Genomic DNA, 26330 nt, shown 5'->3' with positions numbered 1-26330 from the left:
TACTCGCTGATCTCTTATCCAGAACATAACCTGCTCTGGAGCAGGTTAGCCATCCAGCGTCTGTTTCTGTGGTGATACAGCTTAGTAAGAAGTGAACCAGCGTTGTAGAACAGAAAACCCAGAGTTAACCCTGAAGTTACCTCGATAAGAGAAAATCCAGCTTCGTAGTACAGGCCTCTGGTGTGTAGTGTGTAGTGGTGTAGGAGTCTGTCTTTAGATTCTGGTCTTGAATCCTCTTTCATGTCCAAGAGATTATCCTCCTTGTGTTGGTCTCTCATCTCAGTCCTGCATTGATTCTACCTCCATCACAAAAACCCTGTTCTATGTTGTTCAAGGCTTTTTGTGTTGTTGTTTTTTGTTGTTTTTTTATATTTTATATTTTTTTATGGTCTGTTCTCTGGTCTTTTAGGTGTTTTTTTCCATGGTCTGCTTTTGTTTGTTTGTTTGTTTGTATGTTTGTTTTTTACTATTTGTATTTTCCTCCTCTGTTTCTAGAAACTCTCTTTATATGTTTTTTTTTTTGTTTGTTTGTTTGCTTGTTTGTTTTTTTTTTTAATTTTTTAAATTTTTTTATGATCTTTGTGTTTTGATTTAGTTTTTCTCGAATTTCTGTTCTGTCTTTAGATTCTGGTCTTGAATCCTCTTTCATGTCCAAGAGATTATCCTCCTTGTGTTGGTCTCTAATCTCAGTCTTGCATTTGGATCCTACCTGCCAGGGTCTCTGGGTTTCGACTGGCTGACTGTTTGATTGATTGTTCTGTTTTTTGTTTGTTTTGTCTTATTTTGTAGGTTTTCCCTTGTGTTTTCTGTTTTGCTTCCTTCTTCCTGTCATTAATGTACCTGCTTTGTTTTACCTAATTTACGTAGCCTGTTTCTTGTTAGTTGTTCTTTGTGTATTTGAACACGTTGGTTTTAGTTTCTCCTTGCCAGATCATTGTTATTACTCAGTCCCTTTTTCCTTGTAAGGGTGGTTTTTCCTTCAGTCCACTCTGTTTCCTTTCTTGTTCAGTTTGGTTTGTGTTTTTCTGGAACCTGCTGTAGCAGTGACTTTTGGGTTTTTGGACTAATAAACATCTATTTCCCCCTTTCGCCTTCCTCCTGCTTGGTTCAGCATCTTTAGTCCTGTCCCCACACCATGCCCTGACACTGTCACCTAGTCACATCTCGTGGATCACAAAATTCTAATCTATGTTGATCTTTGCTGTTCTTTTTTTTAACTGCACATTTTGTTCTGTTGGGTGTCTTTAAGGTTTTGTTTTGTTAGTTAAATTAATATTTTTTATGTGTTTTATTCTACTGTAGTAGGTGGCTGGATAGCTCAGATAGAACATCTGTCTCCCAAGCGGGAGACCAGAGTTTAATTCCCCCAAGGGACGAATATTAAAACTTTCCAGTTGGGTCCTTAGACAAGACCCTTAAAGCTAGAGCCTAACCACTGTAAGACTGTTTTGATAAAAGCGTCTGTTAAATGACTCTAATATAATGTAATGTAGTATTTTCTAGATAGGGGTGGGGTGTGGGCTACTTATCTTTCCGTGTACTCTGAAATTGTACAGACAGGTGTACTTCGGCTCGCCCCAGTTGCTGTTCACCTTCAACTTTACAAAACTGAACATGTCCTCCTTATGGGCCTGTGGGACAAAAAAGACAAATGAGTGTTAGTGTGATGAGGGACATATGTAAATAGAAGATTAAAATAAAGCAATAGATTAGATATAGTTTATGTATGTACATGCTCACATGCATGATAGCATAACATCATACTTACCTGTCTCTTGAAGTTTTGGAACTGGTCTCCATCATTATCATACGTAAAGGTTCCAAGGAGAGTTCCCTCATCTTCTACTGTTTTCTTTCCCTGGAAAATAAAAGATATATTTTTGGTTAACACTTTGTGTTCTCTGTATCTGTTAAGTTAAAAAATGGTTTGACAGGATTTTGGTATTAAAGAAATGAGAAACTGGTGACTTACATAGACAGAAAACTCCTTAGGTGCACTTAATGTGGTGCCAGATGGAGACACTGACTTCAGTATGTGACCCAGTGTCACATGGCTGATGAGGACTTTGTGTGACATGTAAATATTTACGTGTCCCTGCTGACCAGCAAATGACCAGCAGTTTCCAGGAAGAAGATTCGATGATCCCTGAACAGAAAAAGAAATTATGGTTAGTTGGTAATTCTAATGTATATTTAAAAAATAAATAAAGTTAGATTTAGTTGAATAATCACTCATCATCGTGTTATCTGAATGTAGTACATACCTGTATGACAACTCCTGGAGAAACTAATTTGTGTGTTTGAAAAAGTTTGCAGAAAGATGGTCTCATCCCCTCATATGATGCTGAGGTCCTGCCAGATAAAATGTTTGCTCCTGCACACAAAACATACAAATAAAGTTTGTTAGGAATCTCAAAAACAAATAATTGCTGTCTGATATATTATATATAAAGTTCTGCGTTGTGTTTGATAATGATGACTTACCTAGTGATGCCAGAGCCACATTTGGCAGAAATTCTGCTTCTGGTATATCCTTCCACTTTAACTTTAAATTCTCCTTGTACATGACTTTAAAACGTGGTTGTTCAAAATGCAGTTCTGAGTGATACATGCCCATAGCATTAATCAGAAATGCAAGTCCTTGTGGAGGAAATATAAAATAATAAGGTTAGTGACAGTTAAAAAAACAAACATTATATAAAACTATCAAATAGTGGTTGCTGAGTAACTTTAGAGAGGGGTGATTACTTACCAACAGTGAAGATGATTAAAATTACATGTAAGATGGAAATTGGCAGTTTTATCTCACTGCACTCTTCTTCTGCATCAAAAGTGTTGCAGACGGGGAACTCGTCTTCTACAGGAGATATCACCTCCTCCGAGACTTGAGGATGAACTCTTCGCCTTTTACGTGATCTGAATGTGACAAATACAACTTAGGTTAGTTACAAGTTTTAAAGTCGTTACATAGAAAACCAAATGACAGTGCTGGAAAAAAATTAAGCATATTACTACTTTAACTTACCTCCAAGGTGTTACTTTGTAATTAATGGTAGGTATATCATTACTGTCATAGTACCTGAGGGCTGCCAATCGAGCTCTTCTTCATGACATGGCTGTAATCAAGAAGAGAAAAATGGAGAGATGGTTAGTGACACAAAGCAAATAAACTGTTTTTTTTTTATCTCATCTGTAACCTAATATCAGAAACAACTCAGTGGATTGATAGTTATACAAAAAGACAGTTTTTTTTAAGTTCTGTGTCTAAACTATCTTGATTTTTGCCATCACTATACGACAACAAAACATTACAACATGATTTTACATTTAGCCAAACATGAAAGTGACTGAAATTTAAGGTCTTGTATGTTCATCAAATCTTTTGCAAGCTAAATGTAATATCATGTATCCCCATGACATGGCAAAAAGAAATTGTAAATTCTCAGCTATAGTGACTGTTAAGCTTGCAGTTATCAACAGAGAGTCAGAAGGGCTTATCAACCTTTTGTGTAAAACTTAAATCAAACAAGCAGCCTAACTTAAAATTTAGCTTGAAAACAAGTGCAACTTTAATATTCAATGTTATGTTTTTTTAAAGAAAATCTACAAACAGATTTTAAGTTGTTTCTGATAGGAAATGTGGAAAAAACTATTTAAACTATTATTGCTACTGTATAAATAACTGTGAGAAATGACTTACTTTGTTATAACTTGAAATGAGCCTTAAATCAATCCTGAACAGAGAATTTTTTTCATAAGATTTCTGTCTGTGTTTCAGTCGAATGTCAAAAACAGAATGTCAGGTTTAGAATCCTCTGCCTTGATCCATCATCTGTTACGTATCGAAGAACAAATCGAACGTTACGCCCAGTAGAACATGCATGCGCACGTGTATGCACATAACCGACGCATGCGCTTACTCATGCACACTCGCGGCAGAAAAATGCGTGCGCATGAACACATTCACACACGTCTGCCCGTGACTAAGGGTCAACTCATATCCTTCCGCCCACGAAAAAATAGTTGATGGTAACACATGCAATTTATAGAACATATAAATTAACATAACGTATATTTATCAAATTAATACAGAAATTGGGGAAAAACCAATCATTAAAATCAATCATACCTCCCCTTCTTAAAAGGAAATGTCCTCATTTCCAAATTATTACAGTATTACCCTGTAGTCACCAAAAATAAATAATTTAAATCATCGATAAAATATTTTCACAAAGTGCAGAATGGCAACAGAAATAAACAATAATAAATAAATAAGTAAATTTAAAAAATAACTTAAAAAATAACCATGACCCAAACATATCCACCAGGTAAATGTGAGATACTGTAACCTTTATAGCTAACGAAGTCCTAACATCTTTCTCATGAAAGTAGGCCCGTTGCTTATGTGCAATGCGCCCGCTTCTTGTAGTGAGTTCATCACTAGGGGGCTGCAATGTTTCACTTTGAATTTGCAAGGGCTGCGTTTGAGAGACCCGTCCTGGTGGTCTCCTAAGTAAATGTATAGAAGGCTTAATCCCTGGTACTTGGTTTACAGCTGTTTGGCCAAAAAATAAAGAAAGGGAACCAGGCAGTACCATTCCCCCCCAGAGATAGCTGGGCCATGACCCACCCTACTCTGCTTCCAATTGGCTAGTACTCACTGCTCCACTGATTTGCCAACTGGTTAACTTTAGCCGAGGAAAACTCTGCAAATCGTTTACAAATGTCCTTTAAAATTTCACCCTTGGAATACATGATGAACCGAGCAATTCAAACCAAAATTAGCTTTCACAGTTATAAACGTCTGTGTGAATGTACATCAACCATTAGCTCAGCTAATGTTAGCGATGCTTCACCGGTGAAGTTAGCCAACAACTATGAACACATTAGCCCGACACCCATCCCCGCTACATCCACCATCCCTTTAGGGATGCTTGCAGAGAGGGAGACGATGCCTCTTCACCAAAGATGCAGATACAACTGCTGATGAAGACATTAAAACTTTTTTTTTTTTTTTTTTTTGCTAGACCTTGTAAATTCTATTAAAACAATGTCAGGGGTGGACAGTCACGGATATACAGTAGCTACAGTTACATTGTGTGCAGGGCTCCAATTACTCCGGAGCTTTTGAGGGAGTAACTGCTGCCACTGTATGCAGCTTGTTTAATCAGAAACAGGGACGGAAAGTTCTTTTAACAACCACAAAAGAAAGCATAAAGTGCAGCAAACAATGCTGCTGTCCACTGTGCAGGATCACATTAGGAGGATTTAATTAATAAAATAAATAAATAAACCACAAAGCTGACAAATGAATGTTGTTCTTTTCAAGACACATCAGGAACCTTTTTGAAAAATTAAATGTAACCTGAAAATGAATTATTTTTAGGGCTCCCCCTCAATCTATCAGCTGAAAGTCTTTAGGGGAACTCTTGTGCCTTTCAGGGGAGCCGAGCCCCCCTTAGCTCCCCTGTAATTCGAACCCTGCCCATGTCTTATGGCTCGGCATTGATGGCTGCGGTAGCCTGAAGGAGACGAAGCTCGAACACACCTTCCCTCGCACTGTTGTCACTACCAGAGCTTCAGCGTCCCACACTGGCACCCAGATCCTGTCCAGCGCCCCACGCCGGTGCCAAGGTCTTCTTCATGTCACGTTTAGCCATCGTAGTCTTCATGCCAAGGTTTGTTAAGTACTCAAGGTTGTGTTAAAATCTAGTTTCGGCACCTGTCTGCCTCCCACCTCGTAAGCCTTCATTTGGGTCCTGAAGGACAGTCTCAGGGTGCAAACAGGAACTCTTATGGTAATATTTCACATTTAGTAGTTTATAACTAATGCATATTTTTTCTAATAGGATGTCTGCTTGTAATAGAATATTTTTAATATAGCTTTATGTTTTAATTGAGTAAATTTCTATACTTTTTTTTTTTTTGCTTTATTCATTTATTATCTACATCAAATGACTTGCTATTGGTTGTCAAGGGAAAATAAATATAACATACATAAATTTTCATGTCAACATTTCATTCTTTGCTAACAGTGGAAAATTAAATGCACAACTGTTGTTGTAGTTGGAGTAAGATGCATATTTTTTCTACTCAGTATTCAGTATTTATGACTAGTGTATGTGTATAGCAGAACTGATTTAAAGAAATCTGTGTAGATGCAGACGTGACTGGTCAAAGAAAATCTATCGTTAACCTTTTCCAGCACAGGTCATGATTGCAGCATTAACAGGCTATATATATTTTTTACATCACAGGAGAAATTTAAAAAAGTTTGATTCTAATAATGGTTAATACTGCAGGTAATTAAACAAATTTTTTCAAATGGCTTCATTATGGACTCAATTTAAAGTCATAAACATTTTGCAGTTGTAAATGAATGTTTCCAAATAATTTCAGAGTTTGTATGTGTAAATTATTTTCTCAGTCTGTAAAACAAATCTGCCTGAAATTCAAGTTCTTGACTGTGTAGAAAAGGATGTGAGATACAGGAAGAAAAATACAAGTGGTTTTGCAAACATCTGGTAATGGATGCAAAGCGAAAACTTGTGTTCAAGACTGAAGTTACAGATGCCAGTTTTTAATCCCTGTTTACACCCATCTGATTGGAAGAAAAATCAAACTGTCCTCCTGTCTATTCTATCTATCCCAGAGTAGATAGATTTTAAAGATGACGGTGCAACTACGTCTAAGCCAAAATAAATGTGATGAAGTTTATTACATTATCAGATAAACCCATATTACCCATATTAGCACCACTGAAATGCAAACAGTCGTGTACGGAGGCCAGCCAGGGGAGAATGAGCCGACTGACCACCAAGAACGGCCGAATGGAAGGCGACAGTGGCAGTTTGCAGAAACAGAGTCTGCAGCACTTGCTACTCCAGACTCGGACGGAGTAATATCACTTTATAACATTTACTTTGACACAGAGGTAGTCACACCATGTTCCTTCTTTAGAATTTTTCTGCTCCCCTGCAGCGATGTGGAGGGACAGGAAGCCATCTGCTTGCTGAATGGACAGTTTGACTTGTCATCATAAAATCAGATAGACTTGTGCAGGCGAACAAAAACCTGCATCTGCAACTTCAAAGTCTTGCACACAGGTTTACACGAACAAATCATTTTAAAAAGCAAATTCTTTTCTACACACTCACAAACTTGAAATTTTCAGGCAGACTTGTTTTACAGGGTGACAAAACTTGATTTACAAATATAAATTCTGAAATGATTCGCAAAAATTCATTTATAACTGCAAAATTTTTATAATTTTTTAATGTGCATACTTCTTTTTATGCAGGCTAAAGCAGTGATGTGGTTAATTAGGAAACAAGTTATGTTTTGAAAATTACAGAGGTTACAATCTATTATTAAAATTTTATTTGATTCACGATTCTGATGCTTCTGATACTACAGGAGTGATGATAACTTGTGCTATGTCTTTTTTTTGTCACCATTGGAAGAACTGGACAGGAAGATGTCTCTCAATACACAGAAAAAAAGTATATTGACTGTAATTGTACTTGACTTTGCAGTCATGTGGAGGACATATAAAAAGCATTGCCACCTACTTCACCTCTTTCACAGCTGGAAATGAAGAGACCAGAATTTGAAGTGGCAGTGAATGTTACTAAAATCTCTTGATATGCCCCAATTAGTTTAGCATTTTTACAATCTCAGCAGATTACCTTGTCCTTCATTCATTTTTTATGCTGCTGTGTCCCACATCTGTGGCTGACTGACTGCTACTGCTGAACATGCAAATCTGAAGCTGTGTTCTGACTCACTACACAAATACTTCATAGTATAACTTCTCAATGCATTGATAGATGTTAAAACTCAATTTTAACCAAACTTTACCCATTTAGGTAGTTTTTTTCCCCTTAATATCTAAACTGATCCTGCAGTTTTATTTAATGAATCCTTTCATTGTAAGCAGTTACCTCTTGGTAGTTTTCCTTCTTTTGAATACATGGCTCTTCAGCCGAATGACTCATCTAGAGTAATGTTTCTAAATCTTTACAGGCCACTGGCAGAAGGCAGAAGTACTCCCTTGTGATTGGTCAGTTTGGAATTACGCATTTCTGGATTTCTGGATTTCTGGATCTTCTCTTTGTGTGGTTACTGCCATTTTTAAAAACCACACCCGTTTTTTATTTGCTTCCACAAGTTAACGAGGACACTGCCCCATGTTGCCATTGTTGTTGTAAAACAGGAAATACCTACCAGAACTGAAGCGAACCATCAAAAGTATTCTGTCCTGTTGTGTTTACCAGCCAATACCACCCCTGTTGCCACCTTTCAGATTAGGAAGAGAAACTGCAACATGACACAAAAATGACACATACCCCCTACACTCGAGTGCGAGTGCACACTTCACAAGCATCAGCTACTCCGTAACCAACCTTATGGAGATGCCACGTGAGTATAAATCCAGCTTTAGTCTTACTGGACCTCAGTGCTGTATCTGACACAGTTGACCACAATATATTACTCAAACGACTGGAGTACTGGGTGGGCTTCTCTGGCACTGCACTAAACTCTTTCAAAACAAACTTAGAGAACAGAAAGTACTTTGTGCCAATAGATAACTTTACATCTGAGCAGAAAATAATTACATGTGGAGCTTCCCAAGGTTCCATCCTGGGGCCTGTTTTGGTTAACATTTACATGCTCCCACTGGTACAAGTCATAAAGAACAACAAAATTAATTACTATAGCTACGTAGATGACAACACAGATATATATTACAATGTCACCAGGAGACAGAGGCCCTGTACAGACTCTTGGTAAATGCATTGAGGAGATTAATGACTGGATGTGCCTGAACGTTCTTCAGTTAAACAAAAATAAAACTGAGGTGATTGCCTTTTAAGTCAAAGAGAAAATATTAAAGGTCAACTGTAGTCTATACACCTAAAAACCACCAACCAAGCCAGAAATCTGGGTGCATTGATGGGCTCAGACCTAAAATTTGAAAAAAAAAAAAACATTAAGAGAATCACAAAATCAGCCTACTATCACCTTACGATTATATCAGTAGAAGATCTGATGTCTCAGCAAGACCTGGAAAAACTAGTCCATCTTTAGTCGGCTTGATTATTTTAACAGTGTTTTTACAGGTCTACCTAGAAAATCAATCAACTGCAGCTTATTCAGAACTCAGCTGGTCAAGTCCTTACTAAGACCCCGAAAGTGGACCACATCAGTCCTGCCTGTCCGTCAGAGAATAGACTTTAACGTTCTGTTGCTGGTCTATAAAGCTCTGAATGGTTTAAGACCAAAATACATCAGAGACCTCTTGACCCAGTATGAACCTACCAGACCCCTCAGGTCATCTGGATATGGTCTCTTATCAAATCCCAGAGTCAGAACCAGACATGATGAAGCTGCATTCAGCTCCTATGCTCCACATGTCTGGAACAAACTCCCAGAAAGCCTCAGATCAGCTGAAACACTCAGTTCATTTAAATCCAGGTTAAAGATCCACCTGTTTTCTGCTGCATTTGAATATTTTCTATTTAAAAGTCCAAATCTGCACTGTTTCGTTTAAGCTTGCATTTTTAAACTTGATCATGTTTTAATACTGTTTTTATCTAATCTTTTATTTTTCCTTTCTCTTTTGTTTGTAATTTTAATTTATGGTTTTTATTTTCTGATGTTTGAATGTCTCTGTAAAGTACTCTGAATCAGCCTGTTGTTGAATTGTGCTATACAAATACCTTGTCTTATTGCAATGCAGTACTTTGCCAGCAAATTCTGCATTCATGTATTAGTTTGCCACTTGCCCCTGCACAAAAAACCTTCAGTATAGAAGGACAGTACTGAGCCCCTTATAAAACTGCTAAGGAAGGGTTAAAAAAATCTGAAGTGTTTTCCAGATGACTAAACTTCCCATTTAAGTGCTAAACTGATGCTGATGACATCTGTATCTCGGTAGGACCACATAGGGTCCACAGACTTTGTTGAAAACATTCTGGCTGCGGGACACCCTTTAGATTTGTATTTCCACACTCTGATTCCTCAGAGCTCTTTTGGCAGCATAAGGACATACTTAACATCAGGCGTTTGGCCCAAATCTTGTGCCTGACCTTTTTATATCATGCAGCATTAGTTGTGCTTTTACAGATATGCAAACTACCCTTGCACATGTACACTAATGAGCACCTATATTATTAAAGACGTTAGGATAAGTGCACTGATCAAAAAGCAGAATGTCCCTTGCCTCTATACTTCAGAATCCTCACAACAAAAACTAATGTGCAGTTGAAATTAGATAGACAGGGTTAAAAATACACAAAGTCTCTAATATTACATGGAATGTCGCTTGGCAATGTGCCCCAAGACCATTCTTCCTTCTTGGACTGAACAGTGGACGTGTGAAGTTTTTAAAATACGAAGTTATCAAAATTCAAACTCACAAGTGTGTAAAGAAAAACTTAAAAATGTATTTGTTATTGTATAAATAATAAACAATAGTAAAGTTGTAGACAGTCTGATCCCTCTAACTTGTTGCTCCCCTTAGGGATGCAGAGGACAGATGTGTTTGTATTATGTAGTGTCCCAAAGTGTGTAATATGAATTACATTTAGAAATTATATTTTAAAAATGGAATCTTACAACCTGGAAGCTGTTTTTCTTTATAATCCATGTATAATCCAATAATCTTTTAGCCACATGGATTGTGCAATATCTCTTTTGGGGCTGGGGGTTGTGCAATATAATCTTATTTTATTCATTTTATGTCTGATGTTGTCACGGTTTCTGGGTTTTGGTGGGTGTTTTGATGTTTATGATTTTGGTTTTTGTCATGTTTAGTTTGGTGTTCTTGGTTTATAGTTATGTTCATGCTTTCACTTTTGTCATGTTTGGTTTTTTCCCTCTTGTTTTCCTGTGATTTCTGTTCTGCCTCATTAGATCACCTGGCCTGATTAGTCATCCACTTCACCTGTGTCTTGTTACTCCCTCTGTGTATAAGTAATCCCGGTTTTCAGTCATTCATTGTCAGATCCTTACATTTGGTCATGTGTAGTTTTTGTTCACTGGAGTTATCCCTGTTGTGTGTGGTTCCTGGTCTCATGTCTGGAAAATAAACCTGCACCAATTCTGCCTCCTGCCTGACTGCCTGCATTTGGGTCCTCACCTCCGCCTGCTACACGTGACAGATGTTCTTCTAATCTTTATCCCAAATGGGTAGTGTAAAATAAACTTCTGACTTTTGCTGTGTGGGTGATGGTTGTTTGTAGATTACAGTGACTTATTATTGTGTCGTGGGGTTTGCTGATGTTGTCAATAGAGCTAATGTAACAGCACTTGAGTCCACGCCAAATCTCCCTATAGGGACAATAAGGTGTATCACATCATTTATTTTCTTTTTTTTTAAAAGCCCTAAGTTTCACTTTTTTTCTTTTTAAATATCAAATCAATTAGATCAGGTAATTAAATTGCCCTTGGAACCTTCCCTAAATCTTTATTCTGAGCCTCTAAGGAAAGGTAAATTGTCCCAAAAGAATTATTTCTGAGAATTACTGCAGTCATTCACTTCAGACTTCAGATGACTTTATTAATCCCTTCGGGAGGTTCCCTCAGGGAAATTGAAGTGAAATTGAAATATTTACAAGGGAAGTCTGATGGGAAGAGGAGAAAAGTTATATAATTTATGATTGTGACTGACAGTTAAGAAAGAAAAGTTTAACATTCAAATAAACCAAACGATAGAAGCCAGAGGGAAGATGAACGCAAACAAGGCCGGCTGCACCTAACAGGTTTCTTTAAATATATTCCAGTGTATAAATATTTCTGTGGATACATGCACAGCATGGCTGCACCGGATTTCTATGTTAAGTGATCAGCATCACATTTGTAAGTAATTTCATCCTCCAACCTCATGAACCTCATTCATCAGGTCTAACAGAGACATACGAAATGAGTGGATAATTCAGTGGCACACGGGTATCACATGGCATTTCTGTTTTTAACGAGTGACAAATCTTTCCTGAACAGATGTTAACCTTCACCTAAAAAGACGGATGCATGATAATAAGGGATTACATTAACCTTTCACTTTCTTACACCCATCAATTTCATGGGACGATAATAATATAATACACTGTATGCAGTGCTGTGTTTTTAATCGAAGTACATTTACACCATCTTTGTGAAAGTGAGATAACATATTGGATACCTTATGTTTTACACTTTAATCAGCACTGCATTGTCTGTTACATCTGTGTAAAGATGGCAAGGCAACAATCCTGCCTGTATGTTCTTTACATGCTCAAATAGAGGAACAGAAGTGTCCAAAGTGGTGATTATGGTTTAGTTTCAGACAGAAAGATTAAGTCATTAAATTAAACTCCCTTCCCTGCACAGAGTGGTCTTTTGCAATTTCCATTTCCATGTCTGCCAGTGTTGCTGCTACACCTGCAATTTCACCAATGTTCAAGTAATACCAAGCCTTTCAAATTTGATGTATCCAACTCATGTTTTCATCATCTTGACATTTCCTTGTGAAAAGGCAAAATCGGACATTGGAAGATTTGGTCAACTTATTCAAAAACATCTATCTATCTATCTATCTATCTATCTATCTATCTATCTATCTATCTATCTGTCTATCTGTCTGTCTGTCTGTCTATCTATCTATCTATCTATCTATCTATCTATCTATCTATCTATCTATCTATCTATCTATCTATCTATCTATCTATCTATCTATCTATCTATCTATCTATCTATCTATCTATCTATCTATCTATCTATCTTTTTTAAATCCTATTTTTTTCTGGTCCAGTTTTACATTTCTAGATGTTTATAGGGTACATCTTCCGATGCACTCAGACACATCATCAGTTTTGTTTCCCAGGGTCATCAGGTGTTTCGGGTCGAAACATCATACACCCTCACCTGGGTTGATCAGGCCCCGACTTATGTCTGAGTAGCATTCTTCCACGGCTCACTCCCCCTCAACCACAGCCACCTTGATGCTCTTTCTGCTGCCTCAGTGCTGTGTTTGATGGCCTGCCTTGTGTGGGCACCAATGATGCCCAGAAGGTGGTAAGCACTGCAGAGGGACCGCCCTGCGAACCCTCTGCAGCCGACTTCGATAAGCAGGCACCATGTCTTCCACCCCTGTCTGTGGCAATCCTCTGTCAGGTCACTGTATTTCGCCATCTTTCTCGCTGATGCCTCCTCTAACCGGTCTTTCTGAGGACATGAGGACCATGTCAGGCCTTAATGTGGTTGATGTAATGAACTCTGGAAATCTGATCTGTCTCCACAAGTCAACCAGCAGTTGCCAATCACTTGCTGTAATTAGAAGCCCAGGTGAGGTCCTTGGGTGTACAGTGATCCCTCACTATAAGGTGGTTCACCTTTTGTGGATTTCTTTTAGTGCAATTTTATGTGCTTTTTTAATACAGCACATTGTGTTCTGCGTGAGGGTTTGTGAGGGTTTTACAGCCTTAAAACATCTATAATAATTGTAAAAAATAAAGCTGACTACTTTGCAGATTTTGCCTATTGTGGGTTATTTTTAGAACGTAACTCCTGCTATTAACAGGGACCACTATAAACTGGGCCTCTCTCCTGCTCTCACAAAAGTAATGGCTTTCTCCCAAGGCTTCTGGTGTTTAAAGTAGGTGAAGGCTGAGCAGATGGACTCAGCGAATGTCTTCAGCACCTGGTCGCAGCACCAACGATAGCAGCCCTCTCCTAGGGCTTTCAGACAGCAGCTGTAGATATGCTCCAAGGTACCAGCTCCAGAGCACAAGGAGCAGGCTGGAGATTCCACTTTGCCCCAGCAGTAGAGATTTGATGGAGTTGGAAGCACATCATAAACTGACTGCACAACTTGATATGCTGTGGTTCCATAGCTCTGACCACGACATCCTTTGGTTCAGTGCTTGGTCCCAACATGTCCAAGTTCCCTGCAGTTGCATTTCCACTGCCTTAGTGGCCCGCTCCTCCTCCATGCCTGCCCTCACTTCCTTCTGGACCAACTAACGTCTGGCTCTAATAGATAATAAATGTCATGATAAAGGTCACTCTGGTTAAATGAAGGAGCAAAGAATTTTGCCATAACAAAAATAACGGATGCTCTTTGAGGGTCCCATCACCCCTCTAAAATTGTACAAAATGGTGCATTAACTGCATGGTTAGTACAACCAAGTTACACAGCCAGACAGCCAGAGGAAAATGTCATGTATTTCCCTAAAAAGTGAGGTTTGGAAAACAGAAAAGATAAAGAACAAACAGAGGATGAGAAAAGTGAGGGGCAGCAGCTTCTTACTCGTGTCTTTTAGAAGAGGCAAGCAGCACCTGAACTAATTTAAATTTTACGTACCTCATGGTAAAAAACAAAAGTTCCATTTTGTGTCACTATTTTTGCCTTTTCCCAGTGATCGATCATGACATATTTGATATCAATGGATTTCTTGTACTGTCAGGATTGTGAAGATACCATCATGTTATCTGAATAAAAGTAATGCACCAGACCCCAAAATCTGTAATTTTGATAACAAATTATCTACCATCATTTTGAATTTAATGAAATAAAACAGAGGAGCAGAATATTCTAGCTTTAAGACCATAATGAATGATGAATGAGATAGAGTCTGATCATTATCTCCCCTGCTGTTGGTGCTCATGAGTTTTGGTAAAGAAAAATATATAGCTGACCTTGAAAGAGGTCTGTCTTATGATTATTACTGAATTATTTCATTCATTGCATTAACTAGGAAAAACAAAGCTTCCCAGCCTGCATGTTATAAGATACAGAGTAGAATAAGTTCACTGTAAGAGAGAAGGTTCAATACAAAACGTGATTTGTGTGTTTGTTGGTGTATCCTAGCAAATAATTTATAGCATAGCAATCAAAAATATTGAACCTTTGAGTATCAGTGTAACATTGTAATAGCTATATCAGTATTAGCAAAGATTAACATCATCATCAGCAGCAGGTCCATCATCATTTCCAATTTATCCCTGAGGATGTGAGAGAAGGTGAGCTCATGGAGGCAGCTCTTCAGCTTGGAATCAGTCGTCTGTCATCTGTAGTTGATTGAGATGAAATAACCTTTTTTAACCCTAAGGCCCCCCATTTGTTACTTTTAGATACCCTGTGAAGTTCAGTGTGAAATAATCCAGTTTTAGAAAATGAATACCTGCAGTTATTTTCAATATTATTAGAGAAATCTTTGGTCTTCAATTCTTCACCTAAAGCCACCCAGTGACATACCTGAGGCACTGTGAGGATGACAAACTGTTCTGAGTCATCACATATCTTGTTTTAGACAACATCGTGTCAGTGTATGTTCTGATATGGCCATGACAGCATGACAGCATGACAGCTTGTCCTTTCAGTAAAATCCATTATGGCATGCATTTTTGGCATAGTTTCACATATTAACTGACTGAGAACTGTGTCTAGGGTATTCAGTGGCTAGTGATCATAACACCAACTACAGAAATATCTTAAATTCAGATTGTTTGAAAGTGGAATTGCTTTACTCTCATCTTACTACATTTTATGTAAAACTTGTATTTTAAAATTAAGGATTGAGATTCTTTTTTTTTTTTTTTACACTGTTGTCCAGCCTGGGTTGTGAGCTAGAGTGACTGGTTTGATGTATCTGCTCACTTGAGCCTTGACAAGAGTGCTTGACAGAAATATTCTCCTATAGGATGGTAAATATATTAATCATTAAACTGTTTTCCTACTTTGAATTTGATGCCAGAAACATGTTTTATGTAGTGGTTCTAGGTTTTTGATTTTTTCTCTTTCTGTGTTTTGAAATGCTGGCCCAATCCTCATACCATTGCTTAGGCATTCAGTGACCCTCACAGACTAATTTAAGCAAAGTCTGAGAGTATTCTGCCAAAGTCATTTCTGCACCTTTGCAATTCAGATATGGATGGCTCTGATTTGTCACTCTGAGTGCCCGAGACACCTTACAGTGGCGACAGAAATAGAAGCAACTACAGAGAGCAACGCTTCTGTGAGGTACAAGCAAGAAAGATAACTGCCTCCAACATCCAGGCTGTTGTGTCCACCCCTCTATCCATCCCATCTCTGTCTACTGTGAATAAGGTGTGCTATCCCCAAAAAGACATTTTTAAGACAGACAACACAGAATAAGATGAAAGCATCTCTCGCTTTTACAGTGGGGTAGAGTATAAGAGAACACAGCAAGGGAGCTGTACTACATACAGTCTGAGCTGCAGCACAGGGACATGTTGTGGGAAACGTTGCATATAAATAAAATGCCATGACAGGCATCGTGACCACAATATCTTGCAGGCTTATGCAAAAGCTTGTGCATTTAGTACAAAAATGGGAAGCTACAGCTGAAGCCAACATGTACATACTACAAGCAGGCACAAACAGATCTTTGTGACCCGAACATTGTACCATGACTTTGTTGTGTGGACTAGGAAAACATGTGTTACTGTATGGCTCACACCTGACAAAGAACTCTGGGAAATTACACTTTTGCCAAAGGCACAGAACTTCTTCCACATTGTTGTTCTCCCTGAACTTGTCAAGCCCGATCACCCCCCCCCCCCCAAGTCCAACCTCTTGCTGAACCACAGCCATGTCAAACACTGCTGCTAAAAAAGGAAACAGAAAAACACAGCCAAGTTGTGGTGCACCTGCAGACAACCCACACAGCTGGAGGAAAAGGTTTGTTGTGACAATGAAGACTGTGCCATATAGTGGTATCACCTAAAATATGTGGGATTCATTGTGTTTATAATTTTCCTTACTGTTTTCTAAAAAGTGTTACAAAAATTGTTACAGGTTTTGAGAGGATGACCATTTGAATTCACACTGCCACTTTACTTGTCTTGCTTTATTTACTGATGCTACACTGGTTTGACTGTTGTGTTCATCTGCCTTTAATTTTTTTGTATTTTGACTTCCATAAATACATAAAGCTAAAACCACATTTATTCTTCATCTTTATTTGCAAACATACAACAGTAAGGTATTTGAAATCAAGGTAAAATAGTATCATACCAAAATAAATTATCACACTAAATTGAAACAACTACTAAATAATCTTCAAAAAAAAAAAAAAAAAAAAAATTGGTTTTCCCATTAAAACCAAAAATGTGAAACACTGAACATGTACCCCATACTCCATCTGAGGTAAAAAAAAAAAACAAAAAAAAACCTCACAGCAATACTTGGAGACATATTTGTCAACACACAAGAAAACCACAGTCTTGTCAAGCATGGTCCAGGAGCGCATCAAGCCGATCACTTTCTCTACTGACGTAAGCCAGCTTCCTCGTCTCCCCTTCTGGGGCCCTGGGTAAATGTGGGTGCTTTTAGTGTGGTGCCCATAAAGGCCACGCCTTCTTTGATATCAAATCCATGATCTGCCAGCATCACATGTCCATGCAAGAGCTTATAAAGAAAACCTCCACCCCAAGAGAGATGATCCCTTGGGGAGTCATGCCAATGAGGTATTTCATTGTCTGTCGGCTTGTAGTTGGAGTCTGAGCCTTTGCATGTAGATTTTACGCTCTCTCAATAAAAGTACAAATCAGTCAATTATAACTGATGTGGCATGCTGTCGATCATGCAGTGCCTTTCTGGGTAATGCACCAAAGGGCTAAGGTTAGAATACAGTATGTTGATGGTGTCATAAAAGAAGGTGGATGTGTGCTGTCTTCTGACGTCAAAGAGATGTGCTACTGCAAATGATCAATGGGCACATTCAGTAGGTCAGTAGGAGCATCTGAAAGTTGTTGTTGTGTTGTTCTCTTTGGTAGGCCAGGGAGAATCTGTGCAAAAACACCCATCAAAAGAGCAAAAGATGGAAATCCAGTGTAGTACTTAACCATAACATCATCTTTCATGAAGTTCTCATCCTCATTCTTGAGAGTTCTTCCTTTAGTTTATGATTCTCATCCAACAAGAGTATTTCCGCCACCACAACACTGGCTGCTCTTTAGCATCCTCTTTAACCAGAGAGGTCTGACACATCGAGATGTCTTACACCCATCCCAGTCACAGGTGTATTCTGATGAAAATAACAACAGTGGAAGCAATAAATTTAATTTACATAGCAAGTAATAAAGTTAAAAGGGAATTCAAAGTTCTTTAAAGAGGGTGTTAAAAATGGTTTATGAGAAAAATAAAAACAAAAATCACAAAAAATGCAAAAAATCTAAATCTATTGAATTTTTGATTTTGGATGAGAAAGAAAATATGGCCATATTTATACATAGACATACTCACATTTCTGTGTGTATAAGTTAAATTTCAAAGTTGTATGCAATAAGGATTTTTATTGTCATGCAGGCCAGTTTATTCCCCCCTTACTGTTGGTGTTCATCCGGATGAATTTCTTGATCTTGGAATCTCTCCTCTTTGAGGAGATGTTGAGCCATCCCAGACCCAGGGTTTCATCTGCCGTATCAGACCCTCTCTCTTCATGCAGGATCCACGGTGGTGACCACAGAAAAATAAAGGATGCACCTGAGATTCTTGTTTTCCTATTGCCCAAGAGCAAGTGACTTTGATAAAACTTTGTTTTCGACTTTTGACTTGAGACACTAGACAACTGACTTGGCTTTTCTTGGAGATTCAAAGACAGATTATCTGTAAAAGTACCATTTGAGTTGTTAATTGTTTTCCCGGCAATTGTCTGTTATTCGTGTTTATTGTTACATTATTATCTTCTAGTTGTTAATCCACAGAGCTCTTTACAAGTCGTCTGTCTCCCACAAGTAATTTGCAAGTTTTCATACTACCTCACAAATATAAAACTAATCCACTGGAGGGTACACTGAGACCTCGGTTCCATAAGCCTAAGCTCTTAGCCTTTATTTTGACTTTAGGGACTCATTTAGTTAATATTAACTCCATGTCTTACTCAATTTGTGGTCTTTTTAGGATTGAGGGTTTAATTGCAATCTTGAATTTGATATCCATCATCTAGATGAAGATAAAGATGAAGAAGGTTGAATAGAGTATAACAGAACATGTATATCAATTCTTTGGCAGGTTTGAGCTCTTTCCTTAATTGCATGGAAAGCACAAGCTAAGTTTTTTATCTCTCGCCTGCTAAATGGTTCGCTGTGGAAAATTTTTTACAACACTTGCAAGTGATCTCATAAAAGCTTTCTCCCTGAATGTGTGGGTGGGAAGACACTCGAGGAGATGGAAAAAATTCTGTGTATTCCTCATCAACAACCACTTTATTCTCAAAGAATAGGTTTGATGAAGTCTTATTCATGAATGTTTTGTTTTGTTGAGCATTGTAGCACTTAATGAGGGAGATATATGTACCTCATCATGACCTTCTTGCTCTTTAATCTTGTTGCAAACATAAAAAAATCTTTTCATATAAGGAAAGTCACTATCTTGTTGGCATCTTTCAATCAGCATTTAAACAATATGTAACATCTCCATAGCATCTTCACATGCTCTTTGGAGGACTACAAGTTTGTCAAGCTGTCTAATTAATCTAACATGGGAGAAAGATAGAATAATCAGAGAGAAGCCATTCATGTATGGGAACAACATGCAAACTCCATACAGAAAGGCTCCAGCCAAGGTTCAAACCAGGAACTCTCACAGTGTGATGCACCAGTGCTAACCCCACCACCTTGCAGCCCAGATACAAACCACGTTTATTATGAACCAGGCTTCTCTCTCTCTCTCTCTCTCTTTTTTTTTTTGTCAGATATGTATTAATAGATAGCAGTGAACATTATTATTATTGCAAATGAGAGTGAAACTTAGGGAGCATTATGAGTACAATACTTGCAAAATAATAAAAATGCTAACATGTCATGTTAGTATCCTTCATTATGTCAGTATGGTAAGAAAGCTATAAAAGTTTAGTCCGAGACAGATGTCACTATTAGGCAAAGTCAAACAAGCCCTGTCGTCATAATTAACCTCTCCCTGCTCTCTGCTCTTTGGGAGTGTGTTAGCCTTAACTCGAGGCTGTTCTGCCATGTTTGATGCCCGTGGCTGTCATCTCTGCTGTGTCTCTCACCCACATCAAGTAGCAACAGCCACAAAAAGTTTGTAAGTTTTAACTAAATTCATGCACCAGCCTTTATGTATTTTTTATTTGTTCCTCAACTTTGTTTTATGGTCTTTATTTTCAGTCATGTTGTTTTACAAATGGCTGTTTAATGAACTTTTTTTTCTCTCTCTCTCTCTTCAATCTCTCTCTGTGACTATTCATTCTTTGTTTTATTATTTATTATTTATTATTGTTATTTTATTTATTTATTTTGCTGCTGGGCTTCCTCCCCTGGTTATGGTGTTACTCTGTCTGTGTGCATGTGAAAGGTACAAACTGGTTTAGGTGGCACTGAGTGAGTGGTTGGTTGTGGGTTGAGCAAAACAAATCAATGTTTTCCTTTTTTTGGAGACACCCATCATTTTTGTCTTCTCCACAAACAGTAAGCCCAGCTACATTTTATCCTGGATTTTATTTGTTTATTTTATTCCCATTGAATATATATATATATATATATATACACATATATGTATATATACACACACATATATACTTTCCAGAGGCCTGTACTACGAAGCTTGATTAACATACCCTGGATTTCTCTCCGTTACCTGGGTTTACTTACCCAGGCATTCAGGATCTGGATAAGCTGTACTACGAAGCTGGTTATCAACTCAGTAACTCAACCCACGGTTTTCCAATTAATTAAGTTTTAAGTTTTAATGAAACTTGTCTCCTAAGTTTTGTAAAAACTAACCTGAATGCTTGTGCATTCTTAAACGTTTCAGATCATCAAACAAATTTAAATATTAGTCAAAGACACAAGTAAACACAAAATGCAGTCAAAGTCCTGACCTGAATCCTACTGAGATGCTGAGGCATGACCTTAAAAAGGCAGCTCATGCTCAAAAATCTCCAATGTGGCTGAATTACAACAATTCAACAAAGATGAGTGGGCCAAAATTCCTCCATAGTGCTTTAAAAGACTCATTGCAGGTTATTGCAAATGCTTGTTTGCAGTTGTTGCTGCTAAGGGCGGCCAAACCAGTGATTTGGTTTAGGAGGAAAATCACTTTTTCAAAAGTAGCCATGTAGGTTTGGATTTTTATCCTTCCTTAATAAAAGCATTTAAAAGCTGTATTTTGTGTTTACTTGTTTAGTCTTTGACTAATATTTCAATTTGTTTGATGATTTGAAACATTTTAGTGTGACAAATATTCAAAACAATAAGGAATCAGGAAGTGGGCAAACACTGAATTAATCTGATTCATCTATTAAAATTCATATTTTAGGTCTGTTTGGAGCTGTTGATCTTCATTGTGTTAGACATTGCTTGACAGCTGCTAGGTGCTTTTGTTTGACAGGACAAAAAGAACATGCAATTAAATGGGTCAATATCAGAGGCTGAGAGCTAACAGTTGTGGGGGTCATTGTGCCCTTCCCAGAGTGGTAAAATAACCAAACCTTATGGGCTGAGAACTTGTTCAATAATATTTTCAAAACAGCCTATAGAATACAGTGTCTTGTCATCCCTTCATGCCTGTCCTCTGGGAGGTAGAGGGTTACTGGACCAGTAGGTTGTAGACTGACAACAACATGCAATAGTAAATGTTTTAAGCCACATTTTCTGCAAATAAAAACCTGCATTTGTTGTTTTAATCACAATTATTTTAATGGTAGAGGTCATACTTTGAAAATTACCCAAATGCTGAGGAGCTGAAATATCAGAAATATCAGTGAGGTGTTTAAAATACCTTAAAAATAATAGATGACTTACATAGTTTTCTGGATAAGCTGGCAAAACATAGACATATTCATGTATGTATATGAATTTTGTTTTCATTTAGAAACAGTCAAAATAATGATAGTTTTTTTTATATATTTCAGTATGACACAGGAAAAATAGGACAATTTGCAATGTGACTTTCTATTAGAAATGATAAAAATACAATCTATAACACTAAAGCTCACAAAGAGAGAGAAATAAAAGAATTGGGGCGACAAGCGGTAATCCAACCCCATTAGCAATAAGCTTGTAAATCAATCTTTTGTAAAGCAATGTAGACAACAGCCACAGACGACGGAACAGTTGGGAGATGAATTTTTCCCCTTAGAATCAGCATGTCAGCTTGCTTTAGACATAGAAGGTAATGAAAGTTGTCTGCCATGCCCTCAGCCCCAGGCTCAAACATCAAATCATTTAGACAGGTGCCATTATGTACATGCTGCCACCTCTCACATCTCCAGCCAGTTTCATCCAACTGATCTGAGTTCCAGCACACAACAGAATCACAATCACACTCTATGAAAGGTGTCCGCCCTTATTTCTGTAAGAGCTGATGTAAAAAAATGACTGACTGTGAGCTACTCAGGACTTAATATTTACTTTTAAACTTGTCATGAGGCAGGAGCCACAGCAAAGCTACAATAAGTTTTAGATTCATAGTGTTTTTGACTGCAAATATAATTATGAAATTTTAATTTTAAAGGACAGTTTTGGTGTGAATTTTATTTGTACTATGACAGTAGCTGGCAACCTGCTCATAGCATTTTTATCTTACCTTAAACCAAGTTGTTTTAAGGTATAAACCATACCAGACACAAAGTTACACATAAGGATAAACCAAGTCTCCCAGATGAAAGTCTTCTATAATCTGCCACCAACACTCATTCAGAGAGCTGTTTTTAACCAACTCCAAGAAACAGTTAATGTCTGTGAACAGTGTCAGTCTGGTTTTAAGCCTCTCTATAGCACTGAAACTATGCTTATAAAAGTTTTTAATGATCTTTTACTGGTAATTGTGCCATTTTAATTCTCCTGGACTTGACAGCGTTCCACACCATGGACCATACAATTCTTTTATTGCAACAAGAGCACTGTGTTGGCTTAAAATGGTAAAAGGCCTGTACTTATATAGCGCTTTTATCCAAAGCGCTTTACATATAAGTCACATTCACACACTGACGGCGGAAGCTACCATGCAAGGCGCTCAACCATGACCCATCAAAATGGTTTGAATCGTGGGCAGATCCTTCTCTGTTCAAATTAAACAGTTTTCCTCCTCATTGGCTCCTCTGACCTGTAGGGGGTTGGTTTTGGGTCCACTGCTGTTCTCTCTTTATATGCTACCCCTAGATTTGGTATTTAAGGATGGTATTCCCTTCCTATGCTTTGATGATGTGCAGGTGTATTTGCTACTAAAGGTTCCTTCTAAAGATTTCCTTCAGGCTGTGCTAAATTGCATGACGGCCATTAAAACATTAAATTTCTCAAAATTGAACAATAACAAAACAGAGGTTGTCCTGTTTGCTTGCCTTGATCTGGTTCAGGTCCTTGCCAGGTCCCTTGGGCCACTAGTTCCTGACAGGATTCCATGCTAGGAATCTTGGTGTGATTATGGATTGTACTTTTAAGCTAGGCAAACAGGTCAGCTCGGTCTAGCTTTCTTAAGGCTTATTGCCAAAGTCAAGCCTTACTTAAGCCAACGAGACTTTGAAAAAGTCGTCCGTGTTTTTATTACTTCTCGCTTAGATTATTGTAACACCCTGTATGAGGGAATTGAAAAGTTCGAGCTTCACCATCTGGAGTTTGTTCAAAATGCAGCAGCCCACTGGCTTCCAGTTAATTACGGGGTTCATTTTAAGCTTGTATTTGTTTGAGTAGGCTAACCCCAGACTACCTGCCTGGTTTGTCCATACTGAATCAACCCTCCAGAGTACTTCGTTCAGCCAATCAGACGATCTAACTAAAAAACTAGAGGAGACTTTATTTCAGTTGCTCTAACGCTGTGCAACACTTTGCCTTTAACTGTGCAGTCTGCAAACAGCCTCTCCACCTTTAAATCTTTGTTTAAGACGCACTTTGTGTACTATGACCTTTGGCTAAGTACAGGCTTGTTGTCCCAGTGTGTTCATATTTATTGGTTTATAAAAAGCACTTTGGAGGCTTTGGCTGTATAAATGTGCTACAAAAAAAAAAACAAAAAAAACAAACTTGACATTAATATTGACTTGGCATTCAGTCTGGGCATGTCAGAGAAAGGCTGAACTAGGATAGTGGATGGGGTCTTATTGGGATACCTGAACTGACCAATCAGATGTGCTTTTGAGGGACGTTTTGCTAAAATACAAACTAAAAAAATTCAACAGCTTTTACGCTGTAAAAGTGGTTTGTATTTGAGATCTGTGGAAAGGCTACTGAACATACTGAATAAAAACTAGGAATGGTAAAATCTAAGCAGTATCTTGGCTGCCATGAAATATGATAAGCAGTTTTCACAGCTGATTAATGGAAAGCATTCATATGCAGAGCGTTAAAGCTGGTTGTCAACAGTGTCTGTTTCACAACTGCCAAGCCAGACAGGTGTTGCTCCTGGTGTATTTGATCAAGTCAAATGTGCCACAAGCAGAAGACAGTATAATGGTGCTAGCTAGAGATATCATAAATATGGACAGGATGACAGATGGAGTTCACAAACACAATGCATTTTAATGATTACTTTTTTTCTTTTTCTGTGGAGACATTTTGTTGTGTTCTGAGATGAACTGAACAAGAAATCCACTTAGCTTTAAACTGCAATACAGTTTTCTTTTTCAAATGATTAAAATTAATCTCTGTATAAAGAACAGCTCTGTGCTGTTTTTTAAAAAAAAGGATTTTAGACTTAAAGAAATGTTTTTCAGTTAAATTAATCCATATGAAACTTAATTTAGTGTAAATTAAAAATGGCTTATTCTCTGCATGTCTGTATGATGCCAAAATATTCTAATTCTGAAATATAAATACACTATGAACGGGGAATTTGGGGCTTCATTAGGTTCTTGTTTGTGTTGTCTTTACATAGGCTGGATCACATTTCCCTCTCCGGACTGTGTGCAACTCCTTTTCAGGAGTGTTTCTCCATAAGCTTTCCCTGAAAACTTCCTTTCAGTCGAGGCTCACTGGAAGTTCACAGCACCTATTAGCCTAAAAAAATATGAACTCAAAGATACAGTTTGGACTAAATTTCACGGTATCACAATGATCTATGTCTAAAAAGCAAATTTCTGGAGGCACTTGACACGCTTGAATGAAAGCAATCTTTTATATTATTTTGGAGTTGTTCACATTGCCCCTAAAGCTGTCCATGTGATTTAAACTGATTGATTAAATCCCTCTGAAAATCGAGAAAAGCCTTTGCTGGAAGTCTTTTCTTAAAATAAAGCTGGACCATTCTGTGGCTGATTCAAAGTTTCTTAGTTTAATCCCTTGCATCAAATATCAAGCTATCAAAAAGAAGAAAGGCATTAAATGCAGCCCTAGTGAGTTGCCAGCTTTGTTCCACAAGTTATCAGTCTTGACATCATCATTTTAGTGCAGTGTTTATGTAGCCATACGGAGTACAACTACTTATTTTTAATGATTATAGAGAAAACCCATTTCCAACTGTCCTCTGATGTGCATTACATTCATCAGTGTGATGTGATACAAGTCAGTTTTTGTTTTCCCTTCAAAAGGTAATACATTGATATACTTTCAATTTCTCTGCCTCATACTGACCAGTACTAGTTACCTTTATTGGATCAATTATTTGAGTTTAGTAGTTTATTATAGGGCTTTAATTTCAAATTTTGTACTGATGCTCATTGATGTTGAACGATAGAAGCCTTGTGACAATACACAAATTCTACTGCTCCATTTTTGTGTCATTGGTATGTATGTAATATTACTGTTGATAACATCTAGGATGTTTATCATTAGCTCGGCAAGCTGTTTAAAAGACCTTGGAGCAGAAATTAAGAATATACCCACTTCTCAGTCATTGCGCTACTTCTGAACATGTTACTGACCAGCCAGTAGCTCATCCAGCTGGGTTAGAAAAGCATGCAAATGACCATGATGTTAATTGAGCCTTTGCATCTACTACTGCCTACCTATCAGCTACCACACAAACTGGCCAACTGCTGAGTTTTGTTAATATATTAAATCTCCTTGCTTTTTAGCTTTAATAATTCCTGTCTTTTAACTGTCATACATTGTGCCTATTATTTAAATCAATGTTTAGATTGAAAAGTGGATGTTTGATGGCTGTTGAGAAATAATTTACAAGACTAAATAGAAATTGATTTTATTACTACTCATTAGAAGTGGAGCTTTGTCACCAAGGTCAGATTGTGACATGGCAGCTTGATGAATAACATAAGGCATTTACAATTTTCAGGTGTAGCAACAGAATACAAATTATTCAGTGTCTGCTTTAGAGAATTAAATATAGGATAGGAGATAGGAGACAGTAATTCTGATTATTTTGTCCTGATCTTTGACAGTAACAGTTTCCTCAATCTACATCAATACTACAG

General features: G+C 37.7%; 1 protein-coding gene across 1 annotated transcript; it reads right to left on the bottom strand.

The window, feature by feature from the left end:
* Positions 1-1292: 1292 nt before the first annotated feature.
* LOC121653625 (SUN domain-containing protein 3-like) lies at positions 1293-2108 on the bottom strand. The gene is made up of 3 exons (XM_042007215.1): positions 1973-2108; positions 1769-1858; positions 1293-1631 (listed from the first exon to the last, which is right to left on the bottom strand). Exons 1-3 carry the CDS (start codon positions 2075-2077, stop codon positions 1500-1502), a joined length of 327 nt encoding a protein of 108 aa, XP_041863149.1. The 5' UTR covers positions 2078-2108; the 3' UTR covers positions 1293-1499.
* Positions 2109-26330: the final 24222 nt, after the last annotated feature.

The sequence above is a fragment of the Melanotaenia boesemani genome, chromosome 14 (assembly GCF_017639745.1).
Source record: "Melanotaenia boesemani isolate fMelBoe1 chromosome 14, fMelBoe1.pri, whole genome shotgun sequence".
Lineage (NCBI taxonomy): Eukaryota > Metazoa > Chordata > Actinopteri > Atheriniformes > Melanotaeniidae > Melanotaenia > Melanotaenia boesemani.
This window is presented reverse-complemented; position numbering and strand designations above follow the sequence as displayed.